The 25,388-nt window shown below is 49.1% G+C and overlaps 1 protein-coding gene across 2 annotated transcripts in view; it reads left to right on the top strand.

The window, feature by feature from the left end:
- The first annotated feature begins 232 nt into the window (after nucleotides 1-232).
- The window catches only part of Slc22a15 (solute carrier family 22 member 15), a 33,073-nt gene continuing 7,917 nt past the window's right edge, over nucleotides 233-25,388 (top strand). For both annotated transcript variants that reach the window (XM_048351846.1, XM_048351847.1), the window contains exons 1-3: nucleotides 233-358; nucleotides 18,786-18,992; nucleotides 24,577-24,709. In XM_048351846.1, the coding sequence (XP_048207803.1) occupies nucleotides 272-358; nucleotides 18,786-18,992; nucleotides 24,577-24,709 (427 nt within the window). In that variant the 5' untranslated portion in view covers nucleotides 233-271. The remainder of the gene's footprint in view (nucleotides 359-18,785; nucleotides 18,993-24,576; nucleotides 24,710-25,388) is intronic.

Genomic DNA, 25,388 nt, shown 5'->3' on the forward strand with positions numbered 1-25,388 from the left:
CACACGTGTGTCTATTGTGTAGAATGCACGTGTATCCGTGCGCACGCTGGGGGTCTTGCGTGTTATGTACGTTATCTAGGTTTGTGTGTGTGCGACGTGCACACGCGCAACTAGCAGAGATTGAAACCCAAGACCTCCACGCCGCCCTGGCGGGGCCCCTCCCGGATCCGCCCGAGGCCGCGCCCCGCCGGTGCCCGCTTCCTCTTCCCGGTCCGGGCCGCGCGCACCCCGAACCCCTCGGAGCGCCGGGCAGGAAGCAGGGCCGGCGGCCATGGAGGTGGAGCGGGCGTTCCAGGCGGCGGGGGAGATGGGCGGCTACCAGAGGTACCTGTGCTTCCTGCTGGCCGCGCTGCTGCAGGTGAGGACCCCACCCGGCCCCCGGCCCCGGCCCTGCCCGCCCGCCCTGCCCGCCCGGAGGCTCGCTCCGCCTCCACCCCGTGCGCCAAGGCCAAGGTCCGGAGCCCCGGAACCTCTCGGGGCGTCCCCGGGCGCGGTGGGGTCCCGGGATCCCTGGGCGCGGGGGAGGGGGGGCGGGTTCCGGGGTCCCCGGGCGCGGTGGGGTCGGAGCCCCGTCCCCGGGCCGGTCGGTGGAGGATGCCCGAGTTGCCAGCGTCGCTCCTAACACCACACGGGAACCGAACCGGTTCCCACATCGGTGGGGCGGCCCCGGGGAATCCAGGGTGCGGACCATGCCCTCGCCCCCCACCCCCAGCCCTGCCGTAACCGCACGGGAAAGGTCGGCGCTGGGGCTCTGGCCGGCTTGGCCCCGGTCCGAAGGCCTCTGTCCTGTTCCAGGCTAGGACTTGGTTCTCTAGTTTAAGTTCCGTAGAGTCATTGAGGACTCTGCAAACAGTGCTGTTTGCAGTGCACCATCACGGCAGGAGCAAACAAACAGTGCTGTGTCCAGTAGTGCACGGTTACCAAGCTTCTATGCAAATCTCAGCACACCCCAACTTCCACCAGTATGGCATCACCCAGCTGTGGCCCCTGTAGTCTCTGGAGACTGAGGCCGAGGACTGAAAGGTCCTGGCTAGCCTGAGCAATTTTTTTAAAAAGACAAAACTCAAGGCCTCAGCCACAGCCATTCCTATCCAGCGCCCTGGGTCCAACCCCCAGCAGGAAGAAAAACAATTCCACATGCAAAAGGTCACCAGAGCTTAACTTTGCCAGGCAAGAACTCCTCTTTCTTTGCCAACTTTCCGGACCCCTCCCTGACATGGCTGTCTGCCCAACATTCTGAGGCAACCCATTACCCTGAGTGGTGGGAGGTAGTAGGGAGGCTGCATTCCTGGGCTGGGAGGCGGGAGCCATCAGGGCTGGGGGGGGGGGGAGCTGGGAGCATGGAAGTCAGGACAGGTGTTAGTTAACTGCCTCTCAGTTCTCTACAGGAAGCAGAGCACCCTCTGTGTAGCCACTAGTTCACAGTTGCTCAAACCTAGTCCTAGGCCTGGGCCTAACAGGCAGTTGGTGTTAAAGCACAGAGGAGTGTTGAATTTAGAGAAAAGAGTTATTCTCTTGATGTTTGATCTTTATTAAGAATGGTTTCAACTAACCAACCATTTAAAAAAATGAACAGGAAGAATGTGTTTTGTTTTTTGGTGGGTTTTTTTGTTTGTTTGTTTTTGTTTTTTAAGCCAGCAGCCTATAGTTCATGCCTATAATCCTAGCTACTCTGGTTTGAAGCCTGAAAAATCTGTGCGACTCTGATTGTCAAGTAACCAGCAAACAGCCGAAGGTAGAAGTATGGCTCAAAGTGTGGAGCGCCGGTCTTAAGTAGAAAGAGGCAGGGAAAGTGTGAGGCTCCGGAGTTCAAGCCCTAGTACCAGTGCCAATATTTGCATGCCTGCCTCCCTCCCCCTGCATCCACTTCTCTACCTTTAGCCTCTTCTTGGCTGCCTGGCCAGGTGTCCACTAGTGCCCACACGCAGAATACATCTGTCCTCAGTGGTGTTTGGTACTGAGCTGGCCAGAGTGGTGATTCAGTTATGGTGAATGTCATTGTTTGCTTTTATTGATGGCTCTCGCAGTTTGCCAGACTTTGCTAGCAGAGCCCCATGCCCATGAACCTCGCTTAGTCTATGGCAGAGTGCTGTTGGCCTTGAGTGAAGGGTTACCTACAGATATGGGTGGAGCTACCCCACACCTGTACGGGATCCAGGCAGCAGAGAGCCCCTCACAGCCAGCCGCTTATGAGGACACAGGCGGAGTGGCACCCAGTCTCTAGTTCCCCATAGACCTCTCCTGAATTGTGATTGGAGAGGTTTGGGGCCAGGAGAGCTGGAGGGTGAGGTGGGAACTGGGGGAGCCCAGGCTCAGGCCTAGTCTCTCCCCGCAACAGAGGAAAAGAACCCTGTACTGAAGAGTTGACTTACATGGAAAAGTTTGTAGTATGGCAAGAAAACAGGCCACACTTGGAGAGCTCGAATTGGGAGTCTTTATTAGAAGGCCAGCAACTGCAGACAGACTCGTCACAGAGCCCTTCTGCCTTGCAAATACCCTCAAGACTGTCAGAAAAATGAGCTGTGAGAGCAGGAGAGGAAAGAAAGAGCAGAAAACAATGCCAACAGCCAGATCAGCTGCTATGGAGAGCTCAGGTGGGACGCCATGTTCACTGGGAAGAGCATGAGGAAACACAGAGACAGGACATGAAGACAGGAGGCACGACATACCTATGTGCCTGAGCTGTTCAGGGCCTAAAAGGGGTCAGGTCAGGGAGCTGGGTCACAGAGAGCTTGAGAGTTCACCACCCAAGACTGGCAGGTCCAATAACCTATTACCCAAGTCCCCGCCCCTGCCTCTAGGAATTCAGGCACGTCCATCACCTGGGAGGTGGGACTTCCCTGCCTCCCCACTGAAGACAAGATGTCCCATGAAGACAAGATGGCGCCAGTTAAACCCAATACCCTGTCATCCATCACTTGGCCAAGATGGTGCCAGTTAGATTTGGCATCTCCACTTCAAGTTGTTGCTTGTCTGCTTTTAACAGAAAAGGAATTTTTCAGCCATGGTTCAAGGAGAGGGGCAAGGGTGGAGGGGGTGGCTTGGCTTTGCCCTTTTTTCCCCCCTCTGTGATTTGATAATGATTTGTGGATCCTTTTACAGCTGCGTCTTTAGGGACAATTGTTATTATTTTTAAATGATTTTAACCTCCTTTACTTCAAATGTATCCAAGCTCAAATGAAGTGAGGAAAACGCCTATCAAAGCCTATTCTGAAGGCCTTAAATGCTTTCTCAAATTACCATCCACATTTATTTTTCTTTTTGGTGGTGCTTAAGGCCTTGTACTGGCTTGGCAGATGCATGAAGCACTGTGCCAGGCCCCATGGCTAGGCCACGCCCACTCTCAGAACCACGCCCCATCGCAAGCCACGCCTCTGCCTAAGCCACACACCCCGCTTTTGCCACCCCCCCCCCACCCCAGCACTTAGACTTCTTGATACATCCTGCAGTTCCTCCAAAGTTGCTTCTCCAGGCTTCCTTTGGTAGGAGACTGGTGGTGGGTGCCTTGCAAACAACCTTGAGTCAGGTAAAGAACAGATGAGGAGGAGTTGGGAATGTGGCTTAGCATGAAAACCTGGGTTTGATTCCTCAGCACCACATAAGCAGAAAAAGCCGGAAGTGGCGCCATGGTTCAAGTGGTAGAGTGCTAGCCTTGAGCAAAAAGAAGCAGGGACAGTGCTCAGGCCCTGAGTCCAAGCTCAGAACTTGCAAAAAAAAAAAAAAAAAAGCAAAACAGATGAGTTTGTCACTTTGTCTTTCTTGTCTCATGTGACAGCCTGGAGAAGCTCTGATGGGACTTAGGGGGAACGTTAAAAGAAAAGGACTGACTTATGTGAAAAAATAGTTGGCTTTCGAATGAACAGTGATTTATGGTTTTACAGTTAAGAGAAATCTTACCACCAAATGACACCTGTCTCTGGCACTGGGGCTCATGCCTGTAATCACAGCTACCCAGGAGACTGAGATCTGAGGATTGAGATTCAAAGCTAGCCTGGGCAGAAAAGTCCAGGAGACTCTTATCTTCAGTAAATCAGCAAAAAGCCAGATGTGAAGGCATGGCTCAATAGGTAGAGCACCAGCTTTGAGCAGAAAAAGCCAAGCAAGAGGGTAAGGCCCTGAGTTCAAGCCCCAGTACTTGCACACACACGTGTGTGTGCGCGCGCACGTTTACTTAAGACTAGTAAATAACAGAAAATCAGTCTCTTGTTGCTGGTAAATGGGCTCCAGTGGTAGAACACCTGCCTAGAAACCCTGAGGCCCTGAATTCAAACTCCATCAACAACAAAAGTCCCCTGGGATTCTGGTGGAGCTGTCAAATGAGGAAGGTTTGGGAAAAGCTGCACTGGTTCTAGAAAGTAACCGAGACCTGCAAACATACATTTGTTCTCCTGGTGCTGGATAGGTTGCTGCCTGTGCCCGTGAACTCTTTCTCTTGGGTTTTATTCTAAATGGTTCTGCATTGGTCTGTGTCTTCTTTGTCAAGTGTCATGGTCTTAGCTTTCCGTGACTCCCCTAGGCCCGGCTGTATCTCTTTTCCTTGTGCTGTTTTGAAGTTCCTGTCCACTGTCCTGCACTGTTCATCACTGTCCACCTTGTGAGTAGTGGTTTGTGAGTCCTCTCTGTCCTACAGGTGAGCGTGGTCCTGGTCACCCAGGGAAATGCCACAATGGTAGCAAAGTACTGCCAAATTTAAAAAAACAAAAAAGCAAACTAAAATAATAGGAAGGGTGTTCAGCTGGTAAGCAGTTCATTTTACTTGAGAGAAATAGATGCCAATAAAATAATTTGGCCAGCCAGGCACTGGTGGCTCACACCTATAATTCTAGCTACTCAGGAGGTAGAGATCTGTGGATCAGGTTCAAAGCCAGCCCAAGCAGGAAAGTCCATGAGACTGTTATCTCCAATTCACCATCAGAAGAGAGAAAGTGGAGCTCTGGCTCCAAGTGGTAGAGTGCTAGTCTTAAGCAAAAGAGGTCAGGGACAGCGCCTAGGCTCATCCAAGTCCCTCCAGTGAAAAATAAATAAAATAATAGTAAATTTTGTCCAGTCTTATATATATAACTAGTCATAGAAATGAAAACTGGGTTCCAAAATTCCTTTGTATATTTTCTTTCTGCAAGGAATGAGTTTAAGGTGACCTGTGATGGGTGATTATTTACTTGAACATGCTGGGACTTTGCAAAGGGAACAGATAAATGTGTCTCCAATCAGGCTGAGAGCTCACACCCTAATCCTTCCTGTAATCCTATCTAAGGATAGTGGGTTGAAGCCAGCCTGGAGAGAGGTTTATGAGATTCTTACCTCCAGTCAACCACCAAAAAGCCACAGTGGAGGTGTGAGAAAGTGGTAGACTGCTGGTCTTGAGCAAAGAGCCAAGCAAAAGTACAAATTCCTTAATTCAAGCCCCAGTACTGGCACCAACACAAAGACACACACACACACACACACACACACACACACACACACCCCAACCCCAGTCCTGCTTGCTTTCTCATAGGATAGAACAGGTCATCAGGAAACTGGAGCTTACTGCATACATAGGGCTGTGACTGAGTATTTCCCCAGTAAATGACAAATAATAATGCTTTGAATACCAACAAGAGCAAAGGCAGCCCAGAGTTCTTGGGGGCTTCAAAAAAATGGCTGAGTCTGAGTTGAACTTTGGAACTTGGGCTCATTCAGGAGGGAAAGCAAAGTGAAGAGGTGGGCTGGATGGAAATGGCGGACCCCGGTTCCATCCTTCCCCTGGCAAGTCAGAAGCTGCCCTTGAAGTGAGGAGTCCCAGTTCTAGTCGGGTGGGGCTCCCTGTGGGCCAGGAGAGCTGCCCATGGGCACTCCTGCGGCTTGCTGCATGCCAACAAGGCAGACAACTGGTAGTGGTCAGTCTTAGGGAAAGGAGTTGTGAGCTGGGATTCCCACACGCCAATGTAGGTTCATAGGCCTCTGCACCCTATGGGGGAGAAGCCGAGTTTGGGGGCTAAGTGGGCAGGTGCATCTTGGATTGTTGTGCCAAGTCGCGAAACCACCACCAAGAAGACCACCGAGACTCAGACATTCCGAAATGCAAAAGCAAGGCAAGGCTTTATTCAAGTGAGCAACTCGGGCCTCGTCCTACCCACCGACAGAGCGGAGGTTAGGAGGAAACCCCGAGCTGTGATTACACAGGGCTTATAAAGGCAAAGAACAAAGTTACAACAATCAGGTGTTCAAGCAAGCAAGATTAGGACACAGGTACAAATCTGATTGGCTCAGGGTTCGAGGCATTCTAGGGGTGGTCAGAGTTAAGCATTCCCAGAAGTTAGAGTTCTGGACCAACTGGGCCCTAATGGGCTTGTCCTGGGTCTGCTCACAGGGCCTGCTTATCTCAGGTTCGCGTGGTAAAGTGGGGTTCTCGTGGTAAAATGGGGTTCACGTGGTAAAATGGGGCCTGACTTCAAAGTCTGGCACTTCATTTCCCCCTTTTTCTTTCTGGTACCTTGGGAGCCAATCATGGCTCCATTCTGTCCATTTTAATGGCTTGCATTGTTGTGCCAAGTTGCAAGACCACCCCCAAGAAGACCACCAAGATTCAGACACTCCGAAATGCAAAAGCAAGGCAAGGGTTTATTGAACGAGCTGCCAACTCGGGCCTCGTCCTACCCACCGACACAGCGGAGGTTAGGAGGGAGCCCCGAGCTGTGATTACACAGGGCTTATAAAGGCAAAGAACAAGGTTACAACAATCAGCTGTGCAAGCAAGATTAGAACACAGGTACCAATCTGATTGGCTCAGGGTTCGATTCTAAAATGGGGTTCACGTGGTGGGGCCTGACTTCAAAGTCTGGCACCTCATTTCCCCCTTTTTCTTTTTGGTACCTTGGGAGCCAATCATGGCTCCATTCTGTCCATTTCAATGGCTTGCATGTCTAGGGGATGATATAGAGGTAAGGCATGGGCCAGTAGGACCCAATGTAGTAACCAAAGGGCCTGTCACCATTTCTTACAAGAATATTCTCTGTACCTCTGTTCTGCATGTCTCTAGTTTATCCTGCCTCATCTTCCCAAAAACAACTCTGGTCCCTTGATTTTAAAGGGGGGCTGATGGGTGAAGATCATCCATCTTCTGTAATTTCTTCAGGCTGACTCAGGGGCGTTGACCTTACCTAGCCAGGAACCTATAACCTTAGTCTACTTTTCCAAGGGACTGCAGGATTGCTGCAAACTGAAAATTAACTTTCAGCTATACAGACTTACCATTAGCTCTATAGTGTTTAGTATCCAAATGTAAGCAACAAAATAATACATAAACTTCTCAACTGTGCTCTAAGGGTCGGGTGGCTATACCCGTATTCCTGAGCAAGCTCAAAACTACCTAAAATAAGGGGGTCACCTCACTTTGGAGTGAGCTGCCAAAATGACATCAACACTAGCCAGGGTAGTAAGGAAAGAAGGCAAAAAGAAAATTATAACAATATTCAGTCTAACTTTCTTTTCTTGAGGCGAAGGCGAAGCGGCTGAGTTGGGTGCTTGGAGACCTCCCATGTTCCATCACGGTAGTTGTCATCCAGGGCAAAGGGGTCAGCTGGCCTGGCGTGGGAGCAATGGACCCAAGTGGTGACGCCATCTACTTTAAGGGCCGTGGGAGTAGTCAGTAGCACCACGTAGGGTCCCTTCCATCGTGGTTCTAAGGATTTGGAGTTATGCCTCCGGACGAACACCCAATCTCCTGGCCTGAATAAATGGGGGATAGGGACAGAAGCAGAATCATATAATGCCTTGAGTTGGGGCCACATTTTCTTGTGCACGAGCTGCAAATAATCAAGTTTACACAAAAATTCAATATCATCCAAATCAGTGAGCAATTCAGTCTGAAGGCTAGGGATAATGGGCGGAGGGTACCCGTACATTATTTCAAAAGGAGTAAAGCCAAGTTGATAGGGAGAATTTCTTACCCTAAGTAGAGCAAAAGGAAGGAGTGACACCCAGTCTGCGCCAGTCTCTAAGGCCAATTTAGTTAAGGTCTCTTTTAGAGTCCGATTCATTCTCTCTACCTGTCCTGAACTCTGGGGTCTACAAGCACAATGCAATTTCCAATCTGTCCCCAGTGCAGCGGCTATTCCCTGACTTACTTTTGAAACGAAAGCCGGTCCGTTGTCCGACCCAATGGTGGATGGGAAGCCATACCTGGGTAGGATTTCTTCCAGGATCTTCTTAGCCACTATATTCGCAGTTTCATGCTTTGTTGGATAGGCTTCCACCCATCCTGAAAAGGTGTCTACAAAAACTAGCAAATATTTGTATCCAAATTTTCCAGGTTTGATTTTTGTGAAATCTACTTCCCAATACACGCCTGGCCTATCCCCACGGAAGCGAGCTCCTTTAGTAACTTGTTGATTGGGGGCATTGGTAAGCTGACAGGCCTTGCAATTTTTAACAATATTTTCAATAAGTTGATCTCCTTGTCTAATTTTTACTTTGGAATGTCGGAGCAAGTCCTGCATTCTTCGGGTTCCCATGTGAGAAGCTCGGTGGATTCTTTTAAGGATCCCCTTACCTAGCCTTTGTGGCAAGATAAGTTTCCCTTCACCAGTTTTCCACCAGTCATCGTTTCCTTCTCTGTCCAGGGTTTTGTGGGTCATGGGAATTTTTTTTATCCACTCCAAGTCTTCCTGGGAATACTGGGGTACAGGAGGCAAAGCTCGTGGTCCTGGGTCTACTACAGTCAATACTTCTGCTCTGGGATGGAGGGCTGCTTCCTTAGCTGCCTGGTCAGCCAGATTATTCCCTCTAGTCACCGAATCAACTCCCTTTTGATGACTCGGGCAATGCATAATGGCAATCTTTGCTGGTTCCCATAGGGCCCGGATGAGGCTTAAAATCTCCTGTCTGTTTTTAATGGCCTTTCCTTCAGCTGTCAGTAGCCCCCTTTCTTGGTAAATGGCTCCATGGATGTGTACAGTGGCAAAAGCGTACCGGCTGTCCGTATAGATATTTAGTCTCATTCCTTTTCCCATCTGTAAAGCTTTTGTTAGTGCCACTAGTTCTGCTCTTTGTGCAGAAGTTCCCTGAGGGAGTGCCTCTGCCCACAATATCTCAGTGTCCGTAGTAACCGCCGCACCCGCATACCTTTTTCCATCTCGAATGAAGCTGCTGCCATCGGTGAACCAGGTGTGCTCGGCATGTGATAGCGGCAAATCCAGCAAGTCTGGCCGGAGGCTATGTGTTTGGGCCAGGATCTGGTCACAATCATGCAGGGGCGCTTCCAGATCCGGATCCGGCAGCAGAGTTGCTGGGTTTAATGCTGTTGGTACACAGAAGCTGATACGTGCCGGGTTAAGTAACAACGTTTGGTAATGGACCATGCGGGCATTGCTCATCCATCGGTCAGGTGGTTGTTTTAGCACCCCCTCTAGAGCATGTGGAGTGGCTACAGTCAGATTCTGTCCCAGAGTCAACTTATCTGCATCTTTTACCAAGAGGGCTACTGCAGCTATTATTCTTAAGCACGGAGGCCACCCAGCGGCGACAGGATCCAATTTCTTTGACAAATAGGCGACCGGTCGTCTCCAGGGCCCAATTGGCTGGGTGAGCACCCCTTTTGCTATTCCTTTCTTTTCGGCCACAAACAATGTGAATGGTTTATTCACGTCAGGTAGGCCTAAGGCTGGGGCTTCTAGAAGGCTTTTCTTGATTGCCTCAAAGGCTTTTTGCATCTGCTCAGTCCAATGAAATTCTGGGAGGTTTTTGGTGGCTTCATATAAAGGCTTGGCCATCTCAGCGAACCCAGGTATCCACAGCCGGCAAAAACCCGCCGTTCCCAGGAATTCTCTGACTTGTCTCGCTGACTTAGGCACAGGAATTTTTAGCACAGTCTCTTTACGTGCATCTGACAGCCAACGCTTGCCCTCTTTTAATATGAAGCCCAGATAGGTGACTTCAGGTTTACAAATTTGTGCCTTTTTAGTGGAGGCCCTATAGCCCAAATTGCCAAGAGTCTTTAAGAGCCTAGCTGTTCCCTTTAAACAACTATCCTTGTCTGGAGCAGCTATTAACAAATCATCTACATATTGCAATAGACTTATTTCAGTATTTTGGGAGCGGTACTCACTTAGGTCTTCATGTAACGCCTCATCAAAGATTGTAGGCGAATTCTTAAATCCTTGAGGCAGCCTGGTCCAGGTCAATTGACCGCTTATCCCGATTTCAGGATCGTGCCAAGTAAATGCAAAGTAGCTTTGGCTCTGTGAGGCTAAGGGCAGGCTAAAGAAAGCATCCTTTAGATCCAACACAGTATACCACACATGGCTCGGTGACAGGGAGCTCAGCAGGGTATATGGGTTTGGGACTGTTGGATGAATGTCCATTACTCTCTTGTTAACTTCTCTCAAGTCTTGCACTGGTCTATAATCATTGGAATTAGACTTTTTTATAGGCAATAATGGAGTATTCCAGGCTGACTGGGTGGGCTTCAGAACTCCTAAATCTAATAATTTTCTGATGTGAGGAGTGATCCCTTTCTTTGCTTCTAGTGACATAGGGTACTGGCAAACTCTTACTGGGTCAGCTCCGGCTTTAAGTTCCACAAAAATTGGAGGACGATGTTTTGCCAGTCCCATTCCCCCAGTTTCTGCCCATGCTTGGGGAAACGCCCGTAGCCACTCATTTTCTGGAGACTCGGGCTTGAGATGCTGGTATAGCCTATACTCTTCTTCTAACTTGCTAGTTATTAGTATACTAACAGGCTTTTCTCTTGAGTTCGTCACAGAAATCCCACTGTCTGTGAACTGTATCTGAGCTTTCATTTTCGTTAAGAGATCACGTCCAAGCAATGGATAGGGGCAGTCAGGGATGACTAAAAACGAGTGGGTTACCTGGCCCGCTCCCAAGTCCACTGTTCTTTGAGTAGTCCATTTATAGGGTTTAGTGCCCGTTGCACCTTGGACCCATGTTGTTTTAGTGGACATCGGCCCTCTCGGGGCTAGTAATACTGAATTTTCTGCTCCCGTATCTACCATGAACATGACTGGATTCCCCTCCACTTTTAATGTTATCCTGGGCTCAGGGAGGGGATCTGAACCCCGACTCCCTCAGTCACTGTCCTCAGCCATCTCTAAGGTTGACAACACTCTTGATCCTACTTTATTGGAATTGTTGTCGACCGTCCGCATCCACAGGACTTATAGGGCGTAGGGGAAGGGTAGTAGATTTGTGAAGAGATGTAATTCTTTGGCGCCGGCGAGTTGATTGAGCGGGGCCCTCCGGGGCGTAGGGCACAGCTGAAACATCTTCCTCAGAGTCCTCCTCTTGGAGAGTTAACTGGGGTGGGGCGTATGGAGGGGGAAGCATTTCCTCCTCTGTGCTTCCTCCCTGGAGGACAGGTGGATATAATTTCTTTTCTCCCCTCTTAGGTTCTCTCTTGGCACCCCGTGTTTTTTGAGTGAATATTGGGGTAGGGGAAGGAGTGGAGGAGGGAGTTGGTAAGAAAGGCCGAACCCAAGCTGGAGTGTCCCTGTCAACTAGTTCTTTCCAGGTGTCTATATAAGGAATCTGGTCTATATAGCCTGAACGAGGGGCTTCGATTAGGCTTTGTAAGGTACTGATCTTAATGATGTCAAAGCTTCCCTCAGGTGGCCAATTAACTCTCTCAAGGGTGGGCCATTCTGACTTGCACAGGGTAATCCACTTTTCCTTCTTAAGGGCCACACCTCGGTTCTGAGCTATCTCCTTGATCTCCTTCCAGTGAACTAGAGTCAAATCTAGGGGGCTAGATGGAGGACCCCAAGATAGAACGTTACCCATAGCTCTGATCAGATGTTTAGTCCAAAAGGCTACAAAAGAAAAGAAACCAAAACAATTAATACAGAAGGAAAAAAACATAGGCAAGATCAAGAACAAGAAAAACTGGAGATTTCCCAAGTTGGCCCACACATCCCCCTGCAAGGATGCAGAAAGAGTGAATTCAAGTTGAAAGCGGGGCTCCAGAGATCCCCCTTTAAGGGTGAAGAGTCTGGGACATCCCCCGGTCTCACCAGGATTGTCAAGTAAGTACATCTGCTTCGACAACCCCTTCAAGAAATAAGCAAAAGCAAGACAAACAAACAGGCACATTACAGGACAAGACAAATGAACAGCGCTGTTTTCTTACCTTCGGAGTCTGGGATCTCGGGGTCTCTGGGGCTATCCCGGACAAAACCCCAAATGTTGTGCCAAGTTGCAAGACCACCCCCAAGAAGACCACCAAGATTCAGACACTCCGAAATGCAAAAGCAAGGCAAGGGTTTATTGAACGAGCTGCCAACTCGGGCCTCGTCCTACCCACCGACACAGCGGAGGTTAGGAGGGAGCCCCGAGCTGTGATTACACAGGGCTTATAAAGGCAAAGAACAAGGTTACAACAATCAGCTGTGCAAGCAAGATTAGAACACAGGTACCAATCTGATTGGCTCAGGGTTCGATTCTAAAATGGGGTTCACGTGGTGGGGCCTGACTTCAAAGTCTGGCACCTCAGCATGTCTAGGGGATGATATAGAGATAAGGTATGGGCCAATAGGGCCCAATGTAGTAACCAAAGGGCCTGTCACCATTTCTCACAAGTACAGTCTCTGTACCTCTGTTTTGCATGCCTCTAGTTTATCCTGCCTCATCTTCCCAAAAACAACTCTGGTACCTCGGTTTTAAAGGGGGGGCTGATGGGTGAAGATTATCCATCTTCTGTAACTTCTTCAGGCTGACTCAGGGGCGTTGACCTTACCTAGCCAGGAACCTATAACCTTAGTCTACTTTACCAAGGGACTGCAGGATTACTGCAAACTGAAAATTAACTTTCAGCTATACAGACTTACCATTAGCTGTATAGTGTTTAGTATCCAAATGTAAGCAACAAAATAATACATAAACTTCTCAGCTGTGCTCTCAGGGTCGGGTGGCTATACCCGTATTCCTGAGCAAGCCCAAGACTACCTAAAATAAGGGGGTCACCTCACTTTGGAGTGAGCTGCCAAAATAACATCAACACTAGCCAGGGTAGTAAGGAAAGAAGGCAAAAAGAAAATTATAACAATATTCAGTCTAACTTTCTTTTCTTGAGGCAAAGGTGAAGCGGCTGAATTGTGTGCTTAGAGACCTCCGATGTTCCACCACAGTAGTCTTCGTCCAGGGCAAAGGGGTCAACTGGCCTGGCGTGGAAGCAATGAACCCAAGTGGCGATGCCGTCTAGGGTCTCTTCCACCGTGGTTCTAAGGATTTGGGGTTATGCCTTCGGACGAACACCTAGTCCCCTGGTCTGAACAAATGGGGGGTAGGGACAGAAGCAGAATCATATAATGCCTTAAGTTGGGGTCACATATTCTTGTGCACGAGCTGCAATTGAGTTTACACAAAAATTCAGCATCATCCAAATCAGCAAGCAATTAAAGCCAAACTGATAGGGAGAATTTCTTCCTCTAAGCAGAGCAAAAGGAAGGAGTGACACCCAGTCTGTGCCAGTCTCTGAGGCCAATTTAATTAAGGTCTCTTTTAGAGTCTGATTCATTCTCTCTACCTGTCCTGAACTCTGGGGTCTATAAGCACAATGCAATTTCCAATCCGTCCCCAGTGCAGCGGCTATTCCCTGACTTACTTTTGAGACGAAGGCCGGTCCGTTGTCCAACCCAATGGTGGATAGGAAGCCATACCCGGGTAGGATTTCTTCCAGGATCTTCTTAGCCACTACATTCGCAGTCTCATGCTTTGTTGGATAGGCTTCAACCCATCCTGAAAAGGTGTCTACAAAAACTAGCAAATATTTGTAATTTCTGTGAAATCTACTTCCCAATACACGCCTGGCCTATTCCCACAGAGGCAAGCTCCTTTAGTAATCTGTTGATTGGGGGCAATGGCAAGCTGACAGGCCTTGCAATTTTTAACAATATCTTCAATAAGTTGATCTCCTTGTCTAATTTTCACTTTGGAGTGTCGGAGCAAGTCCTGCATTTTTCGGGTTCCCATGTGAGAAGCTCAGTGGATTCTCTTAAGGATCCCCTTACCCAGCCCTTGTGGCAGGATAACTTTCCCTTCACAAGTTTTCCACCAGTCATTGTTTCCTTCTCTGTCCAGGGGTTTTGTGGGCCATGGGAATTTTCTTTATCCACTCCAAGCCTTCTTGGGAATAGTGGGGCACAGGAAGCAAAGCTCATGGCCCTGGGTCTACTAAAGTCTGTTCCCAGGAACTCTGACTTGTCTGGCTGATTTAGGCACAGGGATTTTCAGCACAGTCTATGTGCATCTGACAGCCAACACTTGCTCTCTTTTAATATGAAGCCCATATGGGTGACTTCAGGTTTACAAATTTGTGCCTTTTAACATTCTAGTTTGTAAAAGCATTTTCCTGACTGGCTGGGGAACTGATCTCTGATGACCTAAAAAGTTACCTTTGCAGGCCTTTGACAGATCTCAATAAGGACACAATCTCAGGTCTACAAGCTTTCTTTTTTTAATTTTAATTAAAGAACCCTGAGAAATCCTTTTTTAACTCTAGTTCCTCTTTAAAACAATGCAACAATACCTTTAAAGCATTTGGTAATGCCCAAACTTGATGACCATTTGAATTTAAACTTAAACTTAGTTTTGCATCATACTGCAGTCTTGAACATGTTCACACTCACACATGCACACACACATACATTTTCAAAAGATCTTAAAGCGCGCTGAATAAGCATTGGCCATACATTTTAAGACAAAAACCTTTAACAAATGATTTTAGCATTCTCCAGCCTCATTTTCTAGGGCTTGATAGTTTTAGTAAAACATTTTTAGCCTTAGTAAAACATTTTAGCACACCAAACAATTTTCTGCTTAAGAAGGCTGGGTGGGGGTCCCCCTAGAGTTCTTTTTTGCGGACACTCTCACTGATTGGCTGATTGTGGGCTGTCACCTGTACATCTTTCCAGTGAGCTAAAGTCAAGTCCAGGGGAGTGGAAGGAACGTTCCCCATCATCCATTTGTCAGTCAGGCACAGCGCAAGAAAGAAACACACAAAAATAATCACAGGCACAAAGACCAGACAACACAGACAGACTTAGGGAGCTGCGGCTTACAGGTTTGACTGTGTCTCTCCTGCCCGTGAGGGGGCAGACCACACAGTCTCACTGTGTCTTTCCTGCCCCTGTGAGTGGGCAGACCACACAGTCTTGAGGTTCTCTCTCTCCCGTTCCTGTGTAGGAGCGGACCAGACAACCCCGAATATAGAGTGGACTGGACAGGCACCCATTAGAAGGGCCTCCCGGTCCAGTCCTTCAGGTTCAGGGTGGTAGTGGGAAGCCTGAGCCCCCTGTGGAGGGCTTGAGGTGTCCCCCAAGTCCTCCAGGACTGCCCATACGAGTGTGTCCACTCCGGCTGGTCCTTCACTACCTACAGGTTCAGATTCAAGCAGCTGGCCAAAACAGAAAACAAAACTACAAGTCACACAGACACAGACACACAGAATGAACAGCGCTATTTTCTTACCTTCAGAGTCTGGGGTCTCAGGGGTCTCTGGGGCCATCCCGGACAAGCCCCCAAATGTTGTGCCAAGTCGTGAAACCACCACCAAGAAGACCACCGAGACTCAGACATTCCGAAATGCAAAAGCAAGGCAAGGCTTTATTTAAGCATGCTGCAACTCGGGCCTCGTCCTACCCACCGACAGAGCGGAGGTTAGGAGGCAGCCCCGAGCTGTGATTACACAGGGCTTATAAAGGCAAAGAACAAAGTTACAACAATCAGGTGTTCAAGCAAGCAAGATTAGTAGGACACAGGTACAAATCTGATTGGCTCAGGGTTTGAGGCATCCTAGGAGTGGTCAGAGTTAAGCATTCCCAGCGGTTAGTGTTCTAGACAAACTGGGCCCTAATGGGCTTGTCCTGGGTCTGCTCACAGGGCCTGCTTATCTCAGGTTCGCGTGGTAAAGTGGGGTTCTCATGGTAAAATGGGGTTCACGTGGTAAAATGGGGCCTGACTTCAAAGTCTGGCACTTCAGGATGTGGTTAACAGTGGATCATAGGGGTGTGTGTGTGTGTGTGTGTGTGTGCGCGCGCGCGCTAGTACTGGGGTCTGAACTCAAGGCATCATAATCTGGCTTTGCTTTTTGCCCAAAGCTGGTGCTCTACCACTTGAACCACACATCTACCTCTGCCTCTTTGCTGGTTCTTTGGAAATAAGAGACTCATGGATTTGAACCCTGACCCTCAGAGCTCAGCCTCCTGAATAGCTAGGACTACAGGCGTGGGCGGGGGGGGAGGAGCTCCAGCCCCACAGCGAGGCTGTGTCTGCTCTGGGACTTGCTGTTACCGTTGCCTGAAATTGTGTGGGTCACTTAGTGGCCCTCGATCTCATCTTTCCTACTTAGAAAATAAACATTGCTCAAGGCGATGACTTCACAATGTAAGAATGGGATGAGGTTATTTGTGGAGGTTCTTGGGTTTCCTGAGATGTATTATGAAAGCTCTATAATGGGGTTCAGATAAAATTACTTTTCAAACCTTCTGTGTCTGAAACTTTAAAAATTTTAGTCTCCCTGGTGCATTCATTATTCACTTTCCTAATTTTAATTGCATGGGGGGGGGGTAAAAAGCCTCAGCCTCCTGCGAAGCTGGTCTGGCCCTCCCTGGAGGTAGATGAGAGGAGATAATGACCCACGGAGACATCCCTAGTGGTACTTAGAAGGAGAAGCAATGATAGTTTTGTGGGTTTTTTTTTTTACTATGGTGTACTCAGGCTTGAACTCAGTGCCTCACTTGGCTTCTCTACTCAAGGCTGGTGCTCTAGCACTTGAACCACAGCTCCATTTCTGTTTTTTTGGTGTTTTGTGGATTTTCCAGCTGGGCTGGCTTTGAACTGGAATTCTCAGATCTCACCCTCCTGAGTATCTAGGATTGTACTCACAGGCCACAGGTGCCTGGTGATCGTGGGGATTTTAGGGTTGATGCATGCACTGCTGATGGATTCCCAGGTTCCAGGTTCCCCTGCCCATCAAGGAACCGGGGCTACGGGAAGCCATCAGCCCTGATTCTTCATTCCAGAACTCCTTTCCCCAAACAGCCATGTTTACTAAGAACAGCTTAGTCCTCTCCATGTGGAGAGGACACTTGGGATTTCCTCTTCACTTCCTGCTCTAGAGCAGATAAGAGTGATGGGTTAACAGGCGTGAAGAGGGACTGCCATGTAGACTGTGCTGCTTCAGCTAACCAAATTTTCTCCCTCCCTCCTTTCCTTTCTTCCTTCCTCCTTCCCACACTTTGCAGTAGGTGGGCAACATGATTGTTTACTTTGGAAATCAAGCAACTAGTCTAACAAATAACTGTTATGCAGAAAAGTCTAGAAAACTCTAGAAGGAGCTTTGTGGCAAGCAGAGGGGGGCCTTGGAGAGGAAGCAAGCCTGGGAAGTTACCTGCTGGAGGCTGGGGAAGGTGCCAGCTTTCTGGGCAGTTTGGAAAGGCCTAGCTGGTTTGCTCTGCCTGGTGGCAGGCAGCAGGTATCAGGCAGGCTCCGAGTCCTCCTCAGTGCTCCCCCTGGCCCTGATTTTCATTTCTTTACACCATCAATTAAATCTCAGCAGACTGCAATCAGGCACTTGGTGAGTGGATGAAAGGGCTTTGTCATTACAGTACTGTTAGGTGTATCATCTATCTGCTCTTGTCATTGCTAAGATGGTTAATTTTATAAGCTGATGACCTTCTCTTCTAAAATGTCATGAGTGGTATGCAAATAGGGGCCAGAAAGCATGCAGACCTGGGAACATGCATTCTGCTGTATCTTATAATCGCTCAGCTGTTCCGACCAGGGCGTCCCCAGAGAGGCTCAGCTGACAGCAAATGGGATGGGAGAGGGGAGGCAAACCCCGCCCCGTGGGCTGCACATTGGTTCTGGGCTGTGCATTCTGGACAGGAATCCCATCCTCCCCTGGCCGTCAGGGACTCTGCCTAGGGCTCTGTGGATTTCCCACAGCCGGCCCTACCCTGTGCTCAGACCTTCTGGTGGGCTTGGAGATTGTATGAGGGGCTGGGTTTGGGGGCTGGATTTATGTGGGTCTTCACAAGGAAGCAAAGGCATGAAAAGCAGGCTGTAATCACTGGGGGTCTAGGGGCAGATGCTTTGGCCAGGCCTGTGCTGGGATAAGCTTTCTTCTGCAGGCATGCATGTGGCCAGGCCTGCTGGGCACCTGGCGTCGTGCTTGACCTGGGGGAATGCGGCAGGAATCGTCCTTCATCTTCCGTCTTTAGATACATAAGAGATGGGGCCGAGAGGGGCACCGCGAGGCCTTTGCCTGGGATTTTTAGTTTATTTGCATCTTCGTAGTTGTCTGTCATGCTTTAAAATATTATCTGCCCAAACACATAAACATGCACAGGACACTTGCCCACCTGAATTAAATGCACAGGACGCTTGCCCACCTGCATTAAACAAGACCACGTGCATTGTCTCCCGCCCGCTTCTACAGCTCACAAACACACAAGCCAGAAACGGCTCTCCAGCGGCGGGACTCCCGGTGGGTGGGAGTCTGGATGGGCAGGACTCCCCGTGGGCATGTCTCCCTGGTGGGTGGGACTCCCTGTGGGGGGGGTCTCTTCTGGATGGGCGTGTCCCTGGTGGGCGAGGCTCCCGATGGGTGTGTCCCCTGGGCGGGGCTCCTGGTGGGCGAATCGCCCTGTGGGTGGGAGCCCGGTGGGCGGGTTCCACCCCCAGTGGGCGTGCCATGTGTGGGCGTGTCCCTTGGGCGGGGCTCCCGGTGGGCGTGACTCCCCGTGGGTGCTCTCCAGCAGCCAGTGTCTGTGGTGTGTTTGCTCCTTCAGCTCTATGCGGCCTCCGAGGCCATCCTCATGGCGCTGGTGGGGGCCACGCCGCACTACCACTGGGACCCTGCCGGGCTCCTGCCTAACCAGAGCCAGAGCAACCAGTCCACGGTGGAGGCCTTCAGGAACTGGGTCCTGACGGCCAATGGCAGCGAGCTCCACAAGCGCGTGCGCTTCAGCAGCAGCTTCACCTCCATCGCCTCTGAGGTAAGCGGGACTGGACGGCAGTGCATCCGGGTGCGCATGTGTGCATGCAGCTGTGCCCGTGTGTGCAGCTGTGCACGTGTGTGCGTGTGTGTGCACCTCTGGGGTAAGCAGGCCTGGGCGGCGGTGCACCGGGTGTGCATGTGTGCATATGCATGCAGGTGTGCATGTGTGTGCACCGAGGTAAGCAGGCCCAGACATTGGTAGCACTGGGTGTGCATGTATGCATGTGCATGTGTGTGTACATGTGTGCGTGTGCATGCAGGTGTGTGCATGTGTATGCACCTCTGTGGTGAACAGGCCAGGTTCACGGATGCAGCAATTGTGCATGTGTGAGTGTGCATGCAGGTGTGTGCATGTGTGTGCACCTCTGGGGTAAGCAGGCTTGGTTAGTGGGTGCACCAGGTATGCCTATGTGTGTACCTGCATGCCTGCGCACCTCTGAGTTAACCAGGCCTGCCTTGCAGATACATGGTGTGTGCACATGTGTGCATGCATGTGTATGTGTGCACTGCATGTGTGTGCACATGTGTGTATGTGTATATATGTGTGCCAGTCCTGGACTTGAAGTCAGGGCCTGGGCACTCTACCATTTCAGCTACAGCTCCACTTCTGGCTTTTTATTGGTTAACTGGAGAATAAGAATCTTAGGGACTTTCCTGGGCTGGCTTGGAACCATGATCCTCAAATCTCAGCCTCCTGAATAACTAAGATTGCAGGCATGAGCCACTGGTGCCTTGCTTTTTAAAATTTTTTTACAATTTTATTGTTTCATTCTGCTTTTATACATACAACGTGCTTTGATCATATTTATTCCCTGAAAATAGTGTCTGCAGAGCCCACAGTTTAATACACTGTGTTAAAACCCCACATTTTGAAGGTCTTGTCGGCAGCTATGGCCCTTGCTTCAGACCTTGAGGAATGTTTTTAGTGGAGTGTGGGGAAAGATGAATGAAAAGTGATATGATTAAGTTGATAATTACTGCCAAAAATAAATATTGTAATCTTGAGAAATCTAGATATTCTAAAATGAGCTAATCACGATTGAGCTGAATTTCTGTAGTCAATTACTGCCTTCTATATTCAAATTATTCCCTGAGCTCTGACTCATACAGACAGTACCAAATATCACAGCAACACACAATTACCATGCTTCATTAATGTTCCCAACCAAAAAAGTGTGAGATTGAAATAGGTAATAGCATTGTAGGTATAGCAGAGCTGAAATTGACTGTTATTTTGAGGTCAGTGTGTTTTCCCCCAGCCATATTCTAGGGTCAAAAAACAGCATATTAGAACTATTTGAAAAATTCACTGCAATTAATTTAGGGCTAATTTTTATTTAAATGTCTTGCTTCCTTTTGCCTGCACAACTGGTTGTTCTGTCCATACACCTCACCCATTAGCTGGTAATTTAGAGTGACAGCTACACTGAAATGAGTCAAGTTTGTTAATCACCATGAAACTACTCCCTAAATACCCTAGGCCCAGTGCTCCCTCATCACAAGATACCTCTGATTACCCGATTTTCTCCTTGACTGAGATCTTCCCTTATCAAGCGGGAAATAATTTCTTTCTGAGAAAGGCAGGTCGGGGGAGGACTGAGGTGTAGCTCAAGTTTGTCTACAACAGGGCCGACACCGTCTCTGTGATGGGCACAGTCTTCAGTGGTCCGAGGAAGAAGCAGCTGTTTGTATAGTTCCAGAAGGCTCGCCATACCTGTGTGCTGGGAGGCTGGCCTTGGAGGTCGGCCTTGGAGGTCAGCATCTTGTCACTTCCTTTGCCTAAAGTACTCCTTTAAGCCAGCAGGAACGCCAGGAAGCCTGTGCGTACCTGGTGTGGCCGTGTCTAGGGTGCCTGGACTTTGCGGGGAGAGGCTTGTCTTCCTGCACATTAGGACCAGGTGAGCTGCGCCCTCATTGGCGGCAGGGGCCGCCCCCCTCCTGGGAGGCTGAGCTGGTGCAAGTGGACTGCAGGGCTCCAACATGTCTGCCCCTTAGTGCTTGGTAGCCAGGGGAAGGCTGGGTGCCTTGCCCACGCCACGGCCCTGCGGGGCCTGGGGCTTACTGATGGACCACAAGGCTGTTTCTTAGACCTCCGTGATCCTGTGTGTGTTGCTCTCAGGGGAAATACTTTGTGGACCAATTAAAATGCTTTTCAGGGGCTTAAGATAAATCACCAAAGTATTCTAGATGTCAGATTGTCTCTGGGATGAAGGAGAGTCCCTCAGATCTCAAATCTCGCTTGTATGTCTTGTCATGGAAAGCCCCAGTAAAAGAAAGGGGGAGGGAGGGAGAGAGAAAGAAAGGGAGCAAGGGAGGGGAAGAAAGGGAGGGAGGGAGAGAGAAAAGGGAGAGGAGAAATAAAGCCTGGGGTTGGTTGCTGTCTATCATAATTTAAAATAGAATTGTTGAGTCTTAGATAAACTTTCAGAGCCAGCCAAGGGAAGAAGAGTCCTACAGACTTTATCTCTCATATAACCAGCAAAAGGGCAGGCAGGAGTCCATGGCTCAAGTGGTAGAACACCAACTGAGCAAGCAAGTGCAAGATCCGGAGTTCAGCCCCTGGTGTCTGAAGAGAAAAACAACAAACAAAAATGAACCCTTCTTAAGGATTTATATTTCAATATGTAGTGGACCTAGATATACCATGAAACACAAGACTAACCTTGGAAAATGATGTTGAAGCCCCTGTGGAACTTAAGTTTAAAACATACTGCTGTCTTCCCGCCTTCTTAAGCAGACAACCCTGTTCCCTCCACTGTGTCTGACATGGAACTTCCCTGCCTAGCTCATGCTCACCAGCTATATTTCATTTCTGTGTAGCTGTGGTAGGAATACATAATACGTACATGATAGCTGGTTGGTTCATTACCTAGTGGGAGACTAATATGTGAGAGCTGGTTGGTTAATTATCTGGTGGGAGGAGGTTAGTATCTGAAAGCTGGTTGGTTATTTAACTAGTGGGAGGAAACTAATACAAGTGAGAGCAGGTTGGTTAATCACCGAGTGGGAGGAGATTAGTATCTGAAAGCTGGTTGGTTAATTATCTGCTCTATAGGATAGGGCAGCCTGCCTGTTGGCTCTACTCTTGATATTTATATCTTTACTTACTTGGCTGTTAATTTTGTTTTTAGGATTACATAAGTGTGCAGTCCATCTTGAAACTCTAGTTGTCCAGATTAGCCTATTTCTGCGTTGTCAGAAAAAATGATTGATCTGACTTGTCACATTCCCGTAAGGCTTGAGGGATTTGGGGAGATGTTAAGGACATGTGTGACTTCCTGTAGCACTTGCCACTCATCTCCACATCACGTGTGGTTGAGCTCATTGAGCCCTGTGGCTACATCAGTCCTGCTCACGGATGGAGCATGGAGACCCATGCCCAGCGTGGAGCCCTCACTCTCTTCTCAGAACTCCCTCCATCCAGGGCTGGCCCAGCTCACCTATGGTCCTTGCCCAGCAGCTTCCTCTCTACTGGAGCTGCGGTCTCCTCCGTGAGAATTGAAGCTTAGACCCACACCCCTCTGGTGTGTGCTCCGCTGGTCCCCAGCTGGGATAACTCTCCCAGCCTGCTTCGCCTTTTTCCTCTTTAAGGGCCTGGAGGCTCCAGTTCCTTCAGCTATGCCTGCCTCAGGCTCCGCCCCAGCTGTCTGGTTTCTTCTGGGCCTGTTTTTCTTAGACTAGTGAGTGATTGTATCCATGTTACTCGTGCAAGACCCCTCAAATCTTTTTTGGAAAATAAAGTATAATAAATGCTCAGTTCATGAACTTAATTTAGTGATTATAATGAATATATAAATAAAAACATGAGGGAGGGGGTGGGAAACAAAAATAGATTTAGATAGGTCAGCTGGAAACACTGAAAATACTTTTTTTAGATTCTCCCTGTTCTGCTAATGTACTTGAAAAGAAAATCATTTTTTCTTTCTTCATTTATTTATTTATTTTGCTTTCACATCCTATAGCTTCAGAATTTAGCAGACCATTAACAAAAAGCCATAAGAGGGGCTGGGGATATAGCCTAGTGGCAAGAGTGCCTGCCTCGGATACACGAGGCCCTAGGTTCGATTCCCCAGCACCACATATACAGAAAACGGCCAGAAGCGGCGCTGTGGCTCAAGTGGCAGAGTGCTAGCCTTGAGCGGGAAGAAGCCAGGGACAGTGCTCAGGCCCTGAGTCCAAGGCCCAGGACTGGCCAAAAAAAAAAAAAAAAAGCCATAAGAGGGTCCTGGGCCTGTGACTCACACCTCTAATCCTGGCTATCCAGGAGTCTGAGATGTGAGGATTGAGGTTTAAAGTCAGCCTGAGCAGGAAAGTCCACAAGACTCTTCATCTCCAATTAACCAGCAAAAAGCCAAAAGTGGAGGTGTGGTTCTAATGGTATAGCACCAGCCTCGAGCACAAAGTTAAGTGATAGTACTCAGGTCTTGAGTTTAAGCCCTAGTATCAGCACCCAAGAAAAAAAAGTAGCTCCTTTGATTCACAGAATAGGTTTGTGGTCGACATGCAAGTAATGTCTGAACACATTAAAAACTCAAAACAAAGCACATCATTTAAACCAGAATCTCAAGTGTGAGGATGGGAGTCACATCTGGCAAGGCACTGCCCTAGTTCCTTCGCTGGGTTGTGGCTGGACATCGGGACTTCAGCCGTCCCCAGCACCTGGGCTATGAGAAAGATCTCTGGGATGCTAACGGCCTCATTGTCTGTCATTTACTTTTTAAAATATCCACGCTTCCATTTTCCTCGCAGTTCCTGCACGTGTTCCCATGCATTAGCCCCGCTGGCACTGACTTCAGGGACAAGCGCCAGGAATGACTCTGCCCCTCGGTCACGGAGGCCTGAGGATGTGGCACTCGCCAGCCGGGTCTTCTGGCTTTATCTTCCCATGTCTCCGCTCAGTCGCTGGGTGCCTGGGGGTGGATTTGGGAAGTTCTGCAGCAGTGATCAGAGGAATAGCTGATCAGTGAGCGGCCAAAGTCGCCCTTTCTTATTGATTAAACAGCCAGTTTGTATCTTGGTTATACCAATAGGCTAGAAAAACTGAGGTTCACAATAAATAAGGCTAAATTTGCAGGCTAGACTTTTATAAGCACAGAAGCACCAAAACAAACAGCAAGAATGTGAAACATAGAAAAACAAGTGTTTGGATTTCCAGGTCAATTGTATTTCAGAACAAGCCAGTGAAGCTTTGCTCATGTCATTGCTGGAGCCTTGCCTGTGAGCCCCAGGAATGAGGATTGAGGCTAGCTCAGCCCAGGCAGGAGAACCCCTGAGACTCTTACCTCCAATTAATCAACAAAAAGTCAGAGCTAGAAGTGTAGCTCACGTGGTAAGAGCACCAGCCTACTTAGTATAAAGTCTTGAGTCCAAAACCCTAGTATTGCCAATAATAATAATAACAACAACAATGATTTGCCAAGCCCCAAGTTTCTGGCCTTTCTGAAGGGTTGGGCTCCTTGGACGGTGAGGCTGGGGAGCAGAGAGCCCCGTCACTTGTGTGGGGCGAAGTGGAGATGCCCCCGGAACCGATTCATGCTTGGTTTTGAAATCGTTGCTCCAATCCTCTGTCTGCCTTCCTGCAGTGGTTTCTGATTGCTGACAGATCTTACAAAGTCAGTGTGGCAAGCTCCCTCTTCTTCAGCGGTGTGTTTGTGGGCGTTCTCTCTTTTGGCCAGCTGTCGGATCGCTTTGGGAGGAAGAAAGTCTACCTGGCAGGTAATCTAGAGGATTCGGGAACCCAATAAGGATCAAAAGGGGATAGTTCAGTTCTCAGGGAATTTGCTACTTTTTTTTTTGGGGGGGGGGGGTTCTGTATCAGGGTTTGAACTCAGAGCCTCATGCTTGCTCAGCTTTCTTGCTCACAGTGGCACTCTGTACCTGAGAAACCATGCCTCCAGGTCAGCATTTTGCTGTTGGAGTCTCCAGGACTTCCTGCCTGGGCTGCCGTTGAACCTTGATCCTCTGGATCTCAGCCTCCTGAGTAGCCATGATTAGCAGACCTGACTGACTACAAGCACCTGGTTCAGACCTTTTTTATCGCGCAGGAAAGAGACCAAACCGCAACAGCTTTGGTTCCGGCCACTGTGTGCAGCAATCTGCCCGATGTTTGTCTTACCACTTGTGGCCAGGGAAGCTGCTGTGCTGCCTGCACCGGCGAGCTGCAGCTTATGGGCCAGCAGTGGAGGGTGGCCTGTGCTGATTAATTCCAGATGAACTGTGCAGAACTGGCCTCGCACGGCCGATGGGCTGCGTGTTAGCACGGTGTTCCCATCTCCAACACGGTGGTGAATAATTGAGAGCCATGCACTTGATTCTAGTGTGCTTCCCTTGGAGTTTCCCAAGGCTGGGACGCTTGGCGCAGGCGCTGACTGCACCTGTCATTCCGCGGCGTGGG

The sequence above is a fragment of the Perognathus longimembris genome, chromosome 7, assembly GCF_023159225.1.
Source record: "Perognathus longimembris pacificus isolate PPM17 chromosome 7, ASM2315922v1, whole genome shotgun sequence".
Lineage (NCBI taxonomy): Eukaryota > Metazoa > Chordata > Mammalia > Rodentia > Heteromyidae > Perognathus > Perognathus longimembris.